Source organism: Ambystoma mexicanum, chromosome 9, assembly GCF_040938575.1.
Source record: "Ambystoma mexicanum isolate Mex_15411 chromosome 9, UKY_AmexF1_1, whole genome shotgun sequence".
NCBI classification, from domain to species: domain Eukaryota; kingdom Metazoa; phylum Chordata; class Amphibia; order Caudata; family Ambystomatidae; genus Ambystoma; species Ambystoma mexicanum.
Genome location: NC_090931.1, coordinates 578385278 through 578406142, shown reverse-complemented (window position 1 = coordinate 578406142; position 20865 = coordinate 578385278). Strand labels below are relative to the sequence as shown.

The window sequence follows — 20865 nt, the reverse complement described above, 5'->3', positions numbered from 1 at the left end:
AAGGGTTTATACTAAAAAAAGAATATTGCCAATCCTTACCGATAGGCTACAAAATAGTGTGGGATAATGTTCACAAGAAAAGAAAGAAGTGTTCATAATATAAATCAGGATGATATGGCTTGCGTCTCCCTTCCCCACGTTTTAAAGCACGTGACAAGGCGTTACTGGGCTTCTCTGACACAAGCTTACAGTTCCTTTCCTCTATAACAGGGCATTCTGTGCCCAAGTCTCTTCTCATGCAATGTCTCGTGCTTCAGAGGGCCTGATATGCCAAAACAGCAAAACAAAAGTTCCCTCTGCTAATCTTCACATCAGGTGATTACCCTTCACCCTTGGATCCCCCTCAGCCGGGCTCCAATCCTTCTCTGTCACCAGCCTCCGTCAGGCAGGCTCAGACCAACCAATCACTGTGGACATCCCTCAGTCGGGTTCATACTTGTCATCATAATGTAGTTCCTTTAGCTTCTTCACAATGTGAGATTCACTTGCCTTAGCTTCTCTCTTGACATCCCTCAGTCGGGTTTACCACCGCCTTTCAATCACAATCTCCTCATTTGTAATTTTCAAAAGTCTAAATGTCTTTTTTAACAACCATCTAGTTTTAGTTAGGTCACCCTCGTCTGGGCTCAGACCTTCCAAAGCACTTGCCAATTTTAAACAGAGACTTCCGAAGGGCGATCACGTCTCACCGGGTCACTTTGTTAACCTATACCAAGTGCGGGCTTCACAAAATCACAGTTCTCATGGCGTTCCCCTTAGCCGGGCACAAACGCCTGTTTCACAATTCCCTCAGTCGGGTTCACAATTTTGCAATCGTCAAAACATCTGCGATGCGTCAAGGACTTTCAATTGTACAAGGGATTTGGCTTGACTGTTGTATGACCACCTTGACATCTCACGCCATCCTTCCCTATGGCCTCTTGGTACTTGTAGTTTCAATACTTTTGTAGTTCCACATTATCTTTGTTCAGGAGAGGGGTACCACCTGGAGACCTTCGGATGAGCTCCCACATGGTGCCGGACCACTATATCTCTGGTGCCAAGTTCATTCACAAAAAGACCTCTGTCTATTAATCTTCTTAATGTTGCCACTGCTACCTTGAGCCTAACACAGTCCGGTCCACTATCAGGTTCTTCCAACTCACCATCTGTGTTGAACTTGTTGGCATTTCTTTTGTTGCTGGAGTCAAGGAAGGTACCACAATGGCAACCACGTCTCCCTGTCTTGGCTCTCAGTGCGGGAGGGTTCCATGTACCACTGACATCCATCACACCATTCGCCAGCTGTGATCCCCGGTCTTATGTTTACTAAGTCGGAGGCTTCACGGGTCTGGGTTGAAAAGGGCACCAGCAACTCCCGCCTTGATGTCTTTTCAGGTCTTCACGCCTTTCTCCTCTGTTTGAACTGCCATCCTGGAATAGCTGCTTCTTTGTGCCTTCTGCCTTGCTCAGAGTGTGCTCTCATGATTTGCTTTTTATCACTATGGGGAAGGGAAAGGGCCATCAGGTGTGTGTAGTTGTCGGCAATTGCCTGAATATTCCTGACCCTTGGGTTGGGACATGTCAGGTAAACGGCTCTGGCCTTAGTTCATTGTCACTCACGGTGTGAGAAAGTGTTCATGGTGGAAAAGGGGGGTATAGTTTCTAAATATCCTACTGGGCAGGATGGGGAAAAGGTGTCATAAGGAAGGGGACACCACATCTCATCCTTCGGTGACCACTTCCACTCCCCGAAGACCCCCCATCCAGGTGATCCTCCCGCACTGGTCCAGCCCCTGGAACTGAATGCAATAGCGATGGCCATGTCCTGACCAACTGGATGACAGATCCCCGGAAACTAGTGAGTGAGACACCTTCAGGTTTCTCACAGTAACCTCTTTTTAACCACTCCTTCATATTCCCCGTCTACGAGGCGCACCACTGCAGAACCTGTATGCTTTTGGCTGGCCCCCTGATCAATTGTCAATGAACCATCAATGAAGAGCACCTCCCCCTCTTTGAGTGCATCCTCCCTTGCATGAATTAGGTCATTCTCAGAATCTTCATATGTGACAGTCATGCACCTCTTCCCCTGGCTGAATGGGTACTGCAGTGAATGTAGCAGGGCTCATTGTCAGGCCCCATACATTGGCTAATATGACCTCATAATCCGATGCTGTCTGGGTAGTGAGGGTTGATTTGAACCTCTCCAGAATGGCAAAAACCATGTGCTCCACATATAATGTTGCTGATGATTTTTCAATCACAAAGGCTGCAGCCGCTAAAGCCTGTTCACAAGGGAATTGTCTAAAACCCTGCTGTAATAGGCCATGGGCTTGTGTGCCATAGATGTTGCCTGGGTCAACACTGCTGTCATTACTTCCCCCTGGACTGTAAGAACAAATAGAATTTCGTTGTGTAATCAGGGTTGTTAACACTGGAGCGTTACTTATAGCATTCTTAATTTATTTGAAACATATGATCATTTCTCATTTCTCCTGTCCATGTGAGTGACCATTTAACATTCTGCGCTTCTTTAGGTCCTTGTAACAAGGGCATTGTGTAGCTAGAGTAGTCATACATTGACTCTCTACAATACTCTCTATGGGGTTACCCTTTTTCATGCAGAGGATATCATTTGCCCAAAACATTCCACTTCCTTCTGACAATACTGCATTTTCCCTTTGCCCACTTTGTACCCATTTTCTGCTAGTAATATCAATAGTGCCACTGAGTCCTCTCTGCACTGCTCTTTGGTGTTACTGCACGCTAGGACATCATCTACGCACTAAATGATGATGCTGTGAACATGTATGTTAAATCCAAATGTAATACTCTGCTAAAAACACTGGGGGAACTCACAGCTCGCCTGAGGGAGGCTTGTGTGTCCAAATCACTGCACAAGATAAATAAATGCAGTGAGATAGGCGAATCAGGGTGTAATGGGATGAAGAAAAATGCATTTTCCAAATTCAATTACAGTAACATATGTGGCTTCAATTGGTATATTACAAAGAATCATGGCAGGATTCGGTACTACTGGGAATTCTGCCTCAACAATGTTGTTCAAAGGGTGGAGATCCTGTAATATTCAACTTGAACCCTTCGCTTTCTTGACAGGATATATAGTCATGTTGCATGGGGATTGTCATGGCACTATCATGCCCTGCTGCCATAATGCCTTAATGGTTTCATAAATCCCTTCATCTGCCTCTCTGGATAATGGGTAGTGTCGTACTCTAGGTAATGTTGCACCCTGCTTCAGCTTTATGTGAACGTCACCTATGCTCTTAGAAAAACCTACATTGTGAGGGTTACTAGTCCACAATGTGCTGGGTACCTTTGCCATGTCCTCCTGTAAGTGAGAGGGTACTGGTCTAGCAATGAGTGTAGTGTGCGGTACTTCTCTGCACTGCACCATGACCTGACAAGGGATACATATTCCCAAAATCATTTCTCCATCATCATCAACATCTTCGAACAATTACTCATAGGAAAACCTCCTTAATGGCTAAGCGGGATCTTTACATAAAACTGTGCGCCACTCACCTCCTTCCTCGTCAGTCCGTAACAGTATTACCTTATCCTTTTTGATTATTGCAGCCTCTAAATCTAGTGTGAGGATGGTACCTGGGGTATGTTCTTGAGAGACTGCTGGCCTAAACGAAGACTCTGCTGGCACTGTCCATGTTTTTTCTTTCATTCCTGGCACCCATCCCACTAACACTGTTACTCCATATAGGAACAAATCTGGATGTATAAGCACCCATCTGGTAGCGCCATCAAAATAAAGTACTTGTGTTACCACAACAGCCCTAGCATAATGTATTCCTGGAGTTGAGCACACTACACCATCATCAGTAAATACAATAGTCATGCTTAGCTTGTTCAGGAGGTCCCTACCTAGTAAGTTCACAGGGGTATCTTTTGCAAATAATAACGGGGCTACAACCTCTTGGGTACCTACCCTGATGGGTAAGTCTTCTGTAAATGGAACTGACATTATTGCCTCAGAAGAACCCCTGCGTGTCCATTCATTTTCCTGGTAAGGGAAAGTGCCCTTCCATAAAGGTCAATGTTTAACTACCTATCCTCACACCTATCTGGGGTTCCTCTTCTGGGTCGGCAGTGACTGACAGGACTGGGCACATTAGGGCTCTCTGTGGGCTGTCCTATTGGGGATAGGTGTTCGACCCCAGGAGTGAAAAAAGGCTCCCTCATAATACAATCGCTCCGGTGTAATGGGTTACCGTCCTCTGTGGCAGGGGGTTCTTGTCCCAGGGCTGAGATGAGGGCTGTGGGGATTGCTGTTTGTGTGCCAGTGCAGGATTTTGACCTTGGTTCTGCATTTGCTGGTGTCTGATATCTGATACTGTGGTGATTGACCAGGGATAGCTGCTTGTGGGGGCCCTCCACAATACTTGAATATGGTTTATATACAATGTAGGGTCTTAGTCTAACTTCATGGTACGGCCAAAATCAAATTGATGTCTGATGTGTCTGGATATGCTGACCTTAAAGCATTCCATACTCTAATTTGACAGTCATTAAACTGTGCCCCATCATAATTGTCATTGTTTATCTGTATAGAGCCTTCCTCCCTATGTCATCTGCCTGTTCTCCTAGCAGCGCAGCAAATACACATTTAAGGTCCCCCACTGCCAATGTAATCCCACAGTCTGCTTTTCTAATGCATATATCCATTTGCCGGCCCCTGCTGTGAGTTAGGGTACTGCTTCATTAAATTGTTGCTGTCCATGTGTGGCCAGGGCGCACATTGTGCCCCCCCATGTCTCTTGTGTAATAACGGAAGCTGTGTTTCCACTTGTTTAGCCTGTGCAGTTCTCCCTACTCGCTTGTCTTTTGCTGCAGCCATTTGACCTGGTTGCGTCCAAAGCCTTGGTCCCCATAGGATCTCTACTCTCAGTGTTGGTACTGGTGGTATCTCATCCTCCTGATTCTCCCCCTGCTCCTCCTCAAACACCCACTCATCTTCCTCCTCTGCCTCTCTGCTTGTTCAGGCGAAGTCATAATCTACACAGATGACATGCAGTGGACACTCTGAAGGCCCCCTAGCATTGAGGCTATCTTCGCTTGCAGCTACCTGTATGTCGCTGATCACTTTACTATCACTTTGAAAGAGAATGTCACCTGCTTGCCATTCGTCTGCACCCATTATCGCTTTCCGTCCCTCCCCCTGCTCTTGCGATGGTTGCCCCAGCTCTGCTTCTGTCCTATGGGGTGCCTTTTCTGATTCTCTCTGTGCCCTATTTTCTACTTCCATAACCAATGGGTCTCGTGTATCATTTGCCACTGAGGCGCACGTGGCATTTACACTAGCAGTGGGAGCTCCCTGCCTTGGTGCAGTTTGGGGTACATACTGGGGGTTGGTATAACCTGCTGCAGATTGCAAGGGGAAACACCCATATGGAAGCAGGCCTGTGGGGACAATGCTAGGTGTAGGTATTACCACCTTTTGTTCTTTTGGTTCCTCTGGGCCATCTTCTAAATATTCAACCATTCTCCCAAGTTCGAGGATACCTTGCCTACTTCTCAAGTTTCTCCCTTTATACTTCGCAGCCAGATACGTATACATATGGCCCAACATATCCTTGTTATTTGAGCCCTCTTTGGCCACAGCTTGTACATTCCCCCTTATGTATCCACAACCATTCACAATGATATTTGAGAATGTTTTCCTGGTACCGCGGAAGCGAGTCCCATGTCCCTCCTTACCAAAAAGGCTTATTTCTCAGGTAGCCAATCCAGTTGCATTGTTGCATCCCACCCTCCCAACCCTGCACACTCTCCCTGCATCCCCTTCCAATGTCCCCTCAACCCAAACCACACACTCTTGTCCCTTCACACTTGTACACACACTCCCCACCACACACCCTTATTCATACAATTGGGCAGCCATCACACCATACCACAACAATTCTATATACACATTAAAACACAATGAATACCAAAAACCTTGTCAAAACTAAAACCACACTTCTTTACACAAGGGTTTAGACCCTTCCTCTGTCTTCTTGGCTCGAGACAAGGGAATGTCCCCTCCCCATGCCTCCTCCTTGTACTGGGCGGAGGGATCTCTGGCCCTCTATACAATGGACCTCTACTCTACTTGCAGCGCTGCCTTTCCTCTTGTATGAGGGATCCTTTTTTCCCTCTTTTCTCTTTTATCACCGTTATACTACTTATTACTTATGACGTCCTCTTTCATCTCGTCAAAGGAGATCCCTTCGGCCACTGTTATAAAAACCAATATATCACCATGTGGTCTGCTTTCTCCACACATTCACAGTCAACTTCACACTTCTTTTCCCCCACAAAGGTGCACTTACATCTATGCATTCTCCCGAGTGCCTCTGATTCGGGGTCCCGGTCAATTTACCTGAAGAGCTTGGCGCAGCAATCTGCTCCAAGGAACAAGCATACCTTTTGGCAACACAGCACCTGTAAACCTCCTCAAGTTGTGCACATGGGACTGCTCACATGCAGCCAGGCACCACGGCCCATGGTTTTGTAGCAGGGGGACCCCTGGCCTTACAAAGTCTCGGATCATGTTGGGGTCACCAATTTTGTATGGTGAATGACCCGAACAATAAAACGATCCCAAATCGGCCAATAATCAATGCACCATTTGCAAGGAAAACAAAGGTTTATTACATGCAAAAAGTATCAGATGATCGATCCCGTAGAACCAAACTAACAGGGACCTCGCCCCACCCAAAGGAGTTACATCTTTTATAGCGGAAAACCGCAAATTAACAAAACTATGCATTATAAAGATTACAACATGATCCCACACTCCCCATTGGCTAGCACCTATATACAATTCTAACTATCCCATGTAGTCCATTACCCTATTGGTCGCATATTATCTAAAACACATTCTGATCAAACACATTGATTGACTACCAGGTACATTGGTACCATAATACATTTCTTTAACGAGTAAATATTTTTGACCATCACGTGGTGTGCACCCCTGCATCGGACCCGGATCAAAGTGTGAATAGCGAGGTCAACTCTACTTTGATAATACAATGGGCATCCTCATTATACCAGACACTGTGGCATGCACAAACAGGTCCCTGCCCTTATAGATATATTTATTGGCATCACCTCTGCTCCTCCCATACCAAATCACTGTATTGCCCTAGCACGACTCCCACCTTCTCTCTCTCTGGGACTTCAGGTGCCCATGAATAATGTGATTGAGGCCCCACTCTTATGCTTGAATTTCACTTACTTATTGATCCCTAGAGTGTGGCACCTGCAGTTCAAATAGGATGACTGCTCTTCGGGTAAGGACAGTAGTGCGCTAAATATTCACCCGGCCTCTTGACATCGCAGATTCACTGGTGAGAGCCACAGCTCCATGCTCGGCCTGATTCTCATACTTATACAAACTGCATCCTATAACGTGCCCTAAAATCCAACATGTGGAACACCTGCTTAGTACCCGGACCTTGCCTTTACCCCAGCATTTCTCTGACACCATCTCACGCGGCTACCTATTTCAGCTACCTACTCACATATCCCTTAATACATTACACTGTATACTACCGCTAAATGCAAAATACATCACCCTATCTTTAGCCTCGGCATCCGCAACGTTAATACATTGATGTTCTTTCTGTGTGGCTGTATGATGTTTCTAATATGTGTCAAAGCCAACTACAAATGGATACATGCACATTCTGCCACAGCCAATGATAACTGCTAACACTAGGACGTCTGTGAATATGTCTTGCACAGTCTAAATCTCTTTGTCTGCCTGGGATGTTGCATTGCATCCCAACATATCCTGAAAAAAGGATTTTGTGTTTAATACTAATGATTGAAGAAGTACATCAACATATTTACCGCTCGGCTCTAACAAAGACCATCACAAAGAAATGATAGGTTTGCCTGGAGAATTGGTACTGCCCTTATGAACCTTCGGGAAGGCATATAAAACCGGGTGCCTAGTATCTTTAGGTGTCAAAAACATTGCTTCCTTCTGAGTCAAAAAGCCCAAGTCCCCACCCACATTGCACGATTCATGTAATTGTGTCATTAAGCTCAAGGAGGGATGCATAGTGATTTTGGTATAATGAGTTGTATTGTCCAATAATGTCTTAACCATCACTGTGTAATTTGTAGTATTCATGATTACAATCCCACCTCCCTTATCAGTGGGCTTGATGACAATGGAGTTATTATATTGTAACTCTGAGATGGCTTTGTATTCTTCTGTAGTAGTGTTCCCGGATCTAGATGGAACTTCCTTATAAATCGATGAAACTTCTCTGAGTACCATTTTTCAAAAGTGAGAATTTTAGGAAGCATATCATTGGGCCTCATTACGACCCTGGCGGTAAGAAAACAACGTCGCCGGTAGTGGTACCGGCGCCGTTGTTGCCTCACCACCTCCTTACGAGTTCGGCTCGCAGGGCCGCCCTGTACGCCTGGTCAGACCAGACGTGCAGAGCGGCACCCGCTAGCAGAACAGGATGCTAACAATGGTCCCGTCATTAACCCCCATTCCCATTGAGCCCTATGGGGGATCAAATGGGGATGTACTGGGTCTGGGTCCCGCAAATAGGAATTACCGGGCCCGCAAAGGTCGGAATGGCCCGGTAATTCCCATTTTACGGGACCCGGACCCGAGTTTGGGGGTAGCCATGCCGCTAATAACGGCATGGCTACCTCCAAATTCGTAATGAGGCCCATTGTCTGATGGAGGGAAGGATGATGGTTAATTAAATGCAGTATAGGAACAATCCTCTAAACTCTTTTCTACTGAAAAACACTCTGAGTCTAATGATTCTGAAGAATTTCCTCAATTCTAATTCAGTTCTTCCTAAATTAAAAATGTAGAACTTTAGATAGCAGTTGTGTTTGGGCCGCCTGCATGAGTGTTATATAGAAGAATACCTAAAATGACTACTGGCTCTTCAACTCACCTGTCTAAACATGAAGTACTATAGAAGAGAAACAACAGAGTGCGACATAAGAAGAGACCCAACAAACCAACAACAACAAAAAAAACGAACCAACTGAATCTGGGCTGGCACAACAAGGGGAAAGCATTTTAAAATGCTAATGACCATGCAAGGAATTGAGTCCAACCAAATCAAAGTAATCCACAAGAACTAACAACCCGATCACCATCAACCCTACTAAAACTTTCAATTTTCCTACAAACTCACCCTCGTCCACCAATTTAAAGAAACGCAAACCTCTACCACAGCATGATCTTGAAATCACACAGCAAACTGCACGTCCCTCCAAAACCAGACTCAACCCAAAATACTAAAACTCCAGAGAAAGCTACAGCACAGACCCACAAAACAACACCAAATCCATATCAACTAAACTAGAAGCAAACCTAACACAGTCACTGTTTCGTTCCGAACTGAAGCTACAGCACAGCAAAAGCTCTCTTGCACTCTCCCATTCTGTTCCACTAACTAACCTTCCATAACCATCCTTCCTTTTCAGATCTGATTTAGTGCCTGGAGACCATAAAATTGACAGCAGTGTGTTATATAAATCACAATAACAGAACATTTGTCCCTTTGCTTCTCCTTCCTCTCTACTCTAAAGCTTCACCACCTTCTTGGCTTTCAAACTCATTATCACCTCTCCCTAGGCCTCGCCCACATTTCTTCTCCTCCCTTTTAGACCTTTCACACTTGCTTGTCTGACAACTCATGCTCTATCCCACCTTCTCTTTTCAAATCCAAGTTCTCAGCTGCATCTGGTTGGGCTAGAATTTATTTGCCCTGCAGACAAACCATAAGAAAAGCCATTCACCATCTTGCCTGTTACAAAAGTCTGCAAACCTCTGCAACACACTGAATCATCTCTGCACATTTGCCTGCTTGTTCAGAGCCTGCCAAGCTACAGGGATAGTCCTCCTAATCCCTGGTCCTCCTAATCACTGCTCTGCCATTAAGCGAGGTTATGTGATGCTTGTCTTGCACTAAACATTGTATTAGCATGGCAGTACCCCACAGCCACTGCCCTTCCCACAAGTCATCCTGTCAATAGCACATTTCATGATTTAAGTGCCTGCTAATTTCCACCATCGGGCTAGCGATGTAGTATTAGTAATACAGCCCCTTTTATTTCTTAAAATGGGCATAGTCAGCCTTGCAACCTTGTGCCTTACTGGGTCCTTATTGGCATAAGGATTTTGATATCATTGATGGGTGATCCTCTCCAAGGGGACTCTCAGAGTAATGGGATAATCCATATCTATTGCATTCTATTGAATCAGGGTCAGAAAGCCTGCATCTTATATGGGAGTGCCTTGGTTCAAGTCGCCTTAAGTTGAAAAAAGGGGTGAGCCAGGGAGCGTTTTATGGCTCCTTCTCCCAAGGGCTCTTCCTTGGTCTTTGAGCAAGAACATGTTTTTCATTCAAATCACACTGAGCTTGCAGGTTTTGGTCCTGGCTGCCCTCTCTAGCTGGGATTGACCTTTTCATCTGGTGTTTTTGCAATCCGTGTCATATCCCTGGCTGCTGATGGGCTGGTATACCTGGGTGTTCCACTTTTTCCCCATCGGGCCCTACATCCTGTAGCAGGTGGTGAATCCCGGCAACTATTGTTCCTCCAACTCTATCATGCAACCAAAATATGCTATGCTTATTCTTTCATGACTTTATTTCTCCAATACAGTGACATTTGTCAAATAATGTTGATATATTGCTTCAGGAGCAGGTTAGGAAAAAAGAGTTGTGGAAAAAAAGTAAAAAAATAGCCCCCGACCCCAAAGAAATTTCCATTTCTGAGAAAGATCCGACCATTAACCGTATTACTGTGCAAAGTTACCCTGAAAAGCTTGATAAAGTCTTGATGGCTCCTTCTGCCATCACAGTAAGAAAAATTAACTGCGCTCCAACTACCACTCTGCTGTATTATTGGATGCTCGAACAGCTTGGCTGCCTTAAAAAGAATGCTGTGCTTTCATTTTTGCATGACAGCCTATTTCCCTCACTATATTTTTTTCAATGTTTAAATGTAGAGAAATTAGTTATTTTCTAATTAAAAGAAGTCCAGAATAGGTCATACTGTCTTCCACAAATGTATATCTTTCCAACATATGTATAGTTTGTCTAAAGGAGAAGATTTCCCTTCCTGTTAAAGTATGCCAAGATCCTGTATATAGGCGGATATGTTCAATGCTTAGGAATTTAATGAAGATACTGTGGTTGGTCGGAAACACGATGCGGACAACTTGACATGTTTCAAACTTTCAGAGTTTTATTAAAGTAAACCCCTCACCAAGCCCTATTGCTATAGAGGTGGTTTCCTAGTATACGAAATAACAAAAAGATGCTTATCAAGATGTCCTACAGAACTCAACTTTAGTAGTCAGTCCAAAATATATCATCTTTCTAAATGGCCCTTCCACTAACAAAGAAACACAAACTCAGCCCAGAGAAGTTTTCGTACTCCTCCTTGCTTGACGTATGCTGGCTGGTCCATTACCCCATCCCACCAATGTCTCTGGAAATATCCCTCTTGACTTCTCTGGGTTTCTCGTTAAGTTCCAGCAAACAACTAACCATTTGGATTCCAACACATGTACAAAGGGCAGTCTTGTGCCCCTCCACCAAGTTTTAGTTCTTTTGTTTTTTCACACAGTTCCATTAAACAACTAGTCTCTAAGATTTCAGCACCAATACCCCAGGCGTACTCCTATGCCCCTCTTCCAGGTTTTGGTTAGCTGCAGCAGTTCAATTCTTAGATGCTCAAGTTGAATTTGTATGTCTTTGAATTGTTGAACTGCTGCCTCTCGCTCAGCCCTCAGGGCATGTCAGATGTATGCCAAAAGTAAGTTCTTGTGAAGGAACGGGACCTTCTGCCTGTACTTGATGTTTTGGGATGTTGCAGGATTACACCCCTTGTGACAGACTGGGCTCTGGGCTCTTAGCCAGGTTTTCCCCTCTTTTGGGTTGTTTCATTTCTCTGAACCATTCTCGGGTATTAGTGTTAATCTCTAATTTTGGTGAACCCCTTTCAGTTCATGTCTTTCAGGTTCAACCCCTTTGGAAGTTCTGTATGCTTTCTGGTTTGTAGTAACCTCATGTGGATTGAGGCTTTCAACTTCACATCTTTTGGGTATTTGGCTTGCCTCCTGGATTCTAATAATGCCCCCTGGGTAGTGGTGTTAAACTTGACCCCTATTTGATATTATTGTTGCTTCCTGACTTCTCATAACCCCTCACAGTTTGTAGCTCTCAACCTAACCCCCTTTGTGTATTTCCCTCTCTTTCTGGATTCTAATAATACCTCTAGGGTTATGGCTCTCAACTTCACACCCTTGGGTATTTTGCTTGTTTTCTAGTTTCTAATAAGCCCTCGCGGGTTGTGGTTTTCAAGTTTACCCCTTTTCTGTATTTTGTTTGCTTTCTCGTCTCTGATAAGCCCTTGCATGTTAGGCGGCTAGCTTCACCTCTTTGGGTATTTTGCTTACTTTATGGCTTCTACAACCACTAGCGAGTTATGACTCTCAAGTTCACCCCCTTTCAGTATTTCCCTTCGTCTCAGGTGTTTCATAGGCCCATCGACCCACATTGGCCCTTGGTCTGCTTTATCAGCGTTCTGGCACCCTGTCGTGGCACTGTGAACTTCAACCACCCTCCTCCATCTTCTTGCCCAGTACCGCACACCAGAGCGCTTGGGCTCGGCAGTTCATTTCGTGGACCAGGGCCCACTTGGCCTTCCACGAAAAGTCACACATTTCTCAGTCGGGCCCAAGCCTGCCAGTTCACTTAGGTCCCCATCAGTCGGCCTCAAGCCTTTCAATCACAATTTGTGGGGTTCCCTTCCCCAAGCTTCAAACACACCTTCATAGGCTTCCCTCCGTCGGGCTCAAGCCTCCTTTCACTTTCCTTCCGCTGTCGAAGACTTTCAAAACTGCAAGGCTTTCTCTCTTACATCGGCATGTCGGCATGACCACTAACATCACTTTTTCTCTCCTACACCAAGGCCTCTTGGAAAATGTAGTTTCTAGCACAGTACTTATTTCAAAGTTCAAATATATCTCTCACATCCAAGTTCCCCTCTGCCGGGTTCAAACCTAACATTTCAAAGACATCTCTCACATCCAGGTTTCCCTCTGCTGGGATCAAACCTAACAGTTCAAATCTTGTATCTCAGTTTCTTTCTCTTGCCGCCGCTTCTACATCATCAATAATTTTCACAGAGCCTTTCGATTGGGCAATCTTCTTTCGCCATACCACTCTGTTACTTTGTATCTTTCATTTACAGTTCTTTACAATGCTTTGCTTTCTCTTGCGTCTTATCGGCACACTCGCAACCTTCATTGGTCGGATACTGTTGCCACTAAGTTTCACTAAATCAGACCGGACTTTCATTGCTTTCATCAACTCACCGGCTGTGTTAATTCATTTTCGTCTTTGGCGCATTTGATCCTGAAGTAAAGGCTGATGCTACAACTGCGGCTGCACCTCGCCAACTCTGCCGTTCACCCGGGAGGATGGCTGGGATCCTTGTCTCTTCTCTTTGGCTGGGTTTCCTTGCGCAACCTTCAAGGTCCTTCGGAGGCAACAATCTGATCTCTCGCCGGGGCGTCCAAGGTTTCTTTGTACCTCGGTTTCGTCCCTCGGCCAGTCAGTCTGCTCCACCTGGTTCGCCATCGCCCTGGAAGGAACTGCTCCTTCTTGTGCATTGCCTTGCTCAGAGTGTGTCTCAGTGTTCCACCTTTTAACCATGTGGGGAGAGCTAATAGGTAGCAGGCGTATGTAATTAGGATCAAGTGCCCTACCCTGCTTGATCTTATTAGTTGGACATGTCCAATGTACTGCATGGGTGGTACTCCTTTTAGCCTCAGACCCACTCTTCCTCGGCTCAGTGTTTGTGTAGGAAAGGGGGGGGTCTGGGAAGTTGGAATATCGTATGCAATAGGATGGCACAGGGGTTTCTGGGGGGATACCTTGTCTAACCATCGGGCGTTCCTCCCCACTCCTTCAGTGCACCTCACCCAGGTTATCCTCCCACACTTGTCCACCCCAAGGGTCTGGATCCAAAGGCGATGGCCATGCCATGGCCACCTGAGTAAGGGATCCCCAGGGTCTAGGCAGTGAAACACCCTCTGGTTTTTCACAGCCTCCTTGTATGCAATAACCCTTTGGGACTTTAGTGGTAAGGGAGATGTTACAGATTCACTCACTGGGGAGTGTTTATACCCTCAGTAGGGGTCACCCCAGTTAGATCCTGCTTGCCCGATCGACAAGGGAGTTTTTTGGATAACAGGCTCACCTCCCTAGTGTCAAAGGGGATGGCTCCGCCTTCGGGAAAAAGGATGAATTCCTTGGATTCGTCACAATACTCCTAATGGAGAACTGGAATTGCAAGTAACTTTGACTTTATAGCCGCTAAGTTACTTTTGTAGCACTTTCATTCACAGCTCTTAGTTCAGCTGAGTAAGGAACTGCACTGTAGCAAGACCGACATATCATAGCCACTGGCCACCATTTATATTATGGGATTTTCACATGTACAGTTCCGCCAGTTACATCTTCTGAAGGGTTTCTGGGATAATTGAGTCAGAAAGAGAAGTAGAGGCAGAGAAACTGAGTCAGTGCTTCCTTAAGTCCCTTGAGAGAGATTTTATTGTACTGATTTAGGCAATTTTTATAATTGCCCTTTGCCACACTCGCTGCACTAAAATATTCTAGTCTTGCAGCAGATCACAATACTTTCAGAGTCAATTGTCAAATACTGTGTTTTCCGGTAATGCTGCAGGTACACAGAAATTATTTTTATGTACAGTCTGTAGCATGGGAAATAATACTGTCAACAAATCTGCATATGTCTTAAATAGCTTAACTATGGTATTATATAAGGTATTATAAACCAATATTGCAATATGGCAAAGCTGCAAGGTAAGTTAGCTGTAACATAGAAGTGCTCCAGAGACAACCTCTTTGGAAGCTGGTCAGCATTCCACCCCTTTCAATAGTGTGAGGTAGTTTGAGGCACATACTTTTTCCAAAGAAAGCAGATCAAAGGAAGAAAGCATTTGCTTTCCTCCCAATCCAATATTACGAAATCCTGAAAAAGACTTAAGTGTTTACAATTCACTTAAGATCCAGGTGAGACAAGAATTTAGCCTTGGTATACTGGACCGATGGCAGCCACTCATTTACAGAAGGTATTGCGAATTGACTACTGACTCAACTCTTATTTTTCCCCAGTTCCTCAGTCATTTACAGAAGGAAAAGTCCCTGCTGCTGGCACTAAACACACCTTGAACCCAGACATCCCTGACAACTACAGACGCATTTCTAAATTCCCAAGCAATTCCAAAATCCTTGATAACACATGGTCTACCAGTTCCATAGCCATAGCAATAACTACAACTTGAGCCAGTGCATTACAGCTTCAGCATAGGAACTGACTGAAACAGCACAGCTCAGCATCTGAGAGGATGCCCTTAAAGCAGCTGATGTGGTTGCTGTGAACTAGACTGTGGTGCCTCTAGAGAGTTTAGATCTCTGTATAGCTATTGATACCGTAGACCTTGGGATTCTAGAAGAGCCCAGAGTTCTACATTCCTCCTTCCCCATTCACATGTTAACAATAGCTTCAACTAGACCCTTCCTGTCAGACTTGCATCTTGCGTTCATGCAGAATACCCCATGGGTGATCCCTATCGCTCCCATAGTCCATATTCCTCAGTGCCCCTCTCCCAAAGACCAGTCCCGTTGGGTTTCACAACACCCCACATACATCACCAATAAGACAAACCAGTAACTGACGCTAAAGGCCGGACTGTATACCAATCCAATAATCATGGAATGCCAGAATATACCTTACACTAAGATTCACAAAAACAGAACTATTATTCTTTAACACTATGTCCACTTAAAATGTATCCACCACCCAAACGCCTCCACTCATTAGGTTGGGCCATCGCCTCCAGTATTACACAGGTCAAAAAGGTAGGAGTCATCCACTACCAAAATAAATAACACATCTAAGAGCCAGATAAGGGCATCTAGCCACTGCATCTGTCTCCTTGGACCCATCCTCCTGCTCATACCCCGGCAATTGCCTAACTGGTAATTGTGTGATGAAATCCCATTACACCCATGGGAGTCACCTAAAATACAACAGACCGCACCGCACTGCACAGCTGGATGATCACTCTGATCATCCACCCGGTTCTAATGAGTTTAATGATTTACTGCTCACAGGCCCCTGGTCTGGAATAAAAGTCCTTTCTATAAATCCCTGAATCGGACCACCTCTCATCCAAGTAAAAATGTCTAAACCACGTTTTATTCCTTAAACCCCTTGAAGGTTCTAGAGATCAAAGAGAAGGACTTTGAAGAGAGTCAGATTGGAAAGAAGTGCCTTACAAATCTCTTACTTTATTAATTCATGCATGTGTTTTCCATCCACAGGGCTATCCATCTCAACATTCTTAGCTGTATTCCTTCAATCGTCAGTAGTCGTAATTGCAGTATTGAGACTGGACTGGAACAAAATTAAAGACGAGGTAACCTTATGCTTATCCGAACAATTGTTTTGAAATGTATAGTTTTAAATGTATTATAAAATCTTACGTTGTATCACATTAGGTTTGTAGAGCACCTAAGCATCTAGGTGCGAGGAGAGACAACCAACATAGATACAAGTTTATGGCATTTGACCATATGTATGTATTGTAATATCTAGGCATGAACGTAGGTAGGGAGCATTGAAGCACTGTATAACTAGTAAAATAAGGACAATTCATGATTAAGAGTTTAGGCAAGAAGGAAAAGACATGTAATTCCCTAGAAGCATTATGTGCGTAGCAGGAAGTATTAGTTTTTGGCCAAGAAGGCTGGGGAAACTGAGCAAAACCTTGTCAGGGGTTATTGGAAATGCTCAAAGAATCAAAACACATAACCAGAGGAAGAAAAAGGGGGGGGGGTGTAAGTCAGTTGAATTAAGTAGTTTAATTCATAAAGCTTTATTTTGGGTGGATGTCTATAAAACAACACATCAAACTCATGTAGTTGTTTAGAACCATTAACACATACACGCAAAGAGCTATTATGGGTATTTGAAACATGCTGAATGCCATAACCCTGAGGCTGTGTATTACCGAAAGATACTGGGGAGATCAGTTTATTGGTAACAGCAGAAATCTTGGACACAATGTATTGTTTATTACAATCTGACACTATTTATTTAGGCCAGGCCTATGAAAGGTATTCTTTTTCTGTTTTACATAACTCCTGATAGGCGTTTAATCCATCCTGACCCTGGGGAGAGAAATAAGATTTCAAAAACATTTTGTGAGCAATAGGAGTCTTGTCAATTCACCACACGACCTAGACACTTCTCCTTAACAATGATGAAAATGAAAGTATTTCTGCCATTAGCAGAAAGCTTGGTCGGATGTGCACCTGCTTCAGGGATGATTGGTTTCAGCGTGATGATCTGTGTGTTAGGGTTGGACTTCCTCCTGATTGTATGAGGTGTGCATGGACCTGTGTTTCCTGTTGGAATGTGTGTGGTGAGCTTGGAATAGTGAGTGTGGAATGTTTGGGTATGAAGAGGTTCCAGCCAGGCAGTTGGAAGATGTAAGCCTGGGTGGTGGGAGCCCGATTCCTCTTAATCTCCGTATAACTGATGACACCTGAGTGTAACTGAAGATATCATTAAAGCAATCGTGAAGAGTACCTGACAGCATCCAGAGTATCCTTTAAGTATGAACCCAATGACTGAGAGGCAGTCATAACACTCTGCTTTTATGATTTTGTAGAAAACCTTCTATATTTGCTTTCACTGAGGTAAACGTCCCTATGCAGTCCTCACTTTTGCTGGGTACCGTGCAGAGTGATGAATGCCCTTTTTCACTTGATTTTTCATTGAATTCTGAAACTCCATGCACCTCTGGATTTGCTTTAATACTTAGACCAGGAATAATAGACCTCATTGTGAATTTGGGGGTGGGGTTAAAAACAGGCAGTATTTAAAATAGCACCTGGTACATTATACTGTAGAGGAGATTTACTGCAACCAAAGTATACTGCAAGTAGAAAAAACCATTGATTATGGGGTGAATCCATTCAATAATTTATATGAGTGATATTTCTTATTTTGTGTGTCTTGTTCTTTGTGTGTTAATTGATTACATCTTTAATAGATATAACGTGTAACTACCACTGTTATGTTAAGAGTAGATTGCTTTAGGTTGTTAAGATGATCTACGGTAGTTCATTCCTGATATATTAATAAGATATGTTAATATGTTTTAAGTCTTAAAGTTATGTGATGTTACTGATATCCATATTTATTGGAAGCACATGTTTCTATAAGAAAAATGTAATAAATGAAAATAAAAAATAAAAAAAGAGATCGCTGAAAACATTTTAAAAACCCTCCTGAAGTTTCAAACTTATTTTGTTACTATAGTAGTTGAATACAAAAGGCACATCCCTGCACTTCATTGCACAGCTTTTCATCACAGGAGAACAATATTTCTCCCATGGGATCTTCATTAATATTCAGAAACCTTGAATATCTCTGCCAATGTACAGCATCTAGGAACACATTTTCAAGTGAAGGGAAAACCATGTTTGTTTTTAATTATAGAATTGTGGTCGGTTGCGACTGTGTAGTTAAGTTTACATGCTGTTGTACAATGGAAAATGAAATATCGCTTTCCTCTGTATCTTTTATTCTCATAACTGAAAGTTTGCCAAATTTGGCAGCAAGTGATCTGGCCAGAACTGAACACTCATTTATTGCCTTTTTCCATAGAGATTCAAAAATCACGCTTTCGAAATTATCCACTTTGATTTTCAAGATTGTTAGCCTTTACCCTATAGTTGTGCACACCAAAATAAAATTGAAAATCGGATCAGCCAAACTCGAGATATTGGGCCTCATTACAAGGTTGGAGGTAGTCATGGCGCTATTAGCGCCATGACTACCTCCAATACCGGTACCGTGTCCGGTCCCGTTCAATGGGGACTTACTGGTCTATTCCGACAATTGCGGGACCGGTAAGTCCCCATTGAAAGAGCCATTCCCCATTCCCATTTCAGCCCCCGTAGGGCTCAATGGGAAGGTGCTAATAACGGTACCTCAAATTGCGGTACCGTTATTAGCTCTGAAGTCCCTTAACTAAGGGACCTCATAGTAGGGCGGTAAGGGATTACCGGTGCCCTTACTGGTGCCGGTAATTCCTTTGTCACCAACCTCATAATGAGGCCCATTCACTTTTGAAGAAAAATAAATGTATTTACCTGTACATGTGAAGTAGATTTAGAGAGACAAAATGTAATGAAAATATGCAGCAAAAAATACACAAAACATCTGCAGCCCGACCCCTCCCCCCACACACACCTATTCAGTCAAGGGCAATAGATTTGACGGGCCAAAATTAAATGAATAATATATTGTGGAATGTATAAGATGATCCACAGGACTCAACACGCAGTGGGCCACCATACATGTGTAGGAGGGTCAGAGGAACAAAATAAAATGGAAAAATATCAAGTAAAATGTGCAATAGGACCACTACACATGCACAGTAGGGTTGGAAGGACAAAGCAAAATAGAAAAATATACCACAAAATGGAAATAATACTGCAAAACACACAAGGTGTGATCTCCAACATCCAGCATGTAGTTGGAGGGACACAGAGAAATTAAAGATATTCCATAAAATGACATATATACCCAGAAAACATTTGCAGCCCTCAACACACAAACAACCATGTTCATGTGGGCTGTACTAACAAAACAAACTGAAGGCTATACCATTTACGCAGAACATTCATCAAATATTTGGTCTACATCAAAAAAAGAGCTGATAGAACATCATTGCAAACATACGTACAACCTTAAAAAAGTGACACTCTAAACTAGACTGTCGACGTAAATTGTATAAATCATACAATGCTTAAGTCAATAAAAAGAAAAAGATTTACTGCCTATCAAAAATTAGTCTACAAACTTGAGTAAAAGAAATATGCAGTAGGACCACTGTACATATGTACTAGGGTTGTAGGGGTAAAACAAAATGAAAAGCGTTCAGTGAAATTGAAATATTACATAGACTGCACAAAATGATCAGCCACACCCAATGCGCAATAGGGTCGTTGTACATGCGGTAGGATTAGCGGGACAAAACTAAACTCTGTGCAAGACCATTCTACATGTGCCGAGGGGTTGGAGGGAAAACAAACTTAATACAAAATATGCAGCTAAACCAAATATATAGCACAAAGATGATCCATTGCAGCCAACTCAAATCTGTCAACATATCTCACCTCATACATACCCTCTTAAAAACAAAGTTATCCATGGAATTTCTTTTCATTTAAAACTGTTACGGTTACTAGCGTTATAAATAAATAAAAGTAGTCTACAAGGGCTTGGAATGTAAATGTTAAGGCTTAGCCTTTTATTAAACATAAAATATAACCAACATTGTTGGAACCTTTGCTCAAACTCACAAAGAAGTCAAAAGGTAAGATCAGCAGATATCTTTACAACAGACCAACAACATACTAAGATGGTAAACATACAGAACAAGCTAAAAATACACAGCACAATTTAAATAATAGTCCAAACAAGCTGTTTAAATTAAATCACATAAAAACATATTCTTATGCTTACACAAAGAACTAGCTCACAAAACATACGCTCTGCCACCTAAATAGTTCATGTCACACCAAACAATATCAAACATTCAAGTGCTAGGTACAAACAAACAAACAAACACACATACAACATAGACACAAAACACTATTAACACATTGAAAACAATCAAGAAGGAATGTGTGAGTTAAGATTACAACAATTGTGAGAAACCCAAAGGTGTATCACCCGCTGGTCCCCGGGGAT

The 20865-nt window shown here is 43.4% G+C and overlaps 1 protein-coding gene across 1 annotated transcript in view; it reads left to right on the top strand.

The window, feature by feature from the left end:
• Nucleotides 1–20865, top strand: part of LOC138488299 (multidrug and toxin extrusion protein 1-like) — a 638882-nt gene that overhangs the window by 450728 nt on the left and 167289 nt on the right. Inside the window, exon 15 of the mRNA XM_069615181.1 lies at nucleotides 16419–16513. Within this exon, the coding sequence (XP_069471282.1) occupies nucleotides 16419–16513 (95 nt within the window). The remainder of the gene's footprint in view (nucleotides 1–16418; nucleotides 16514–20865) is intronic.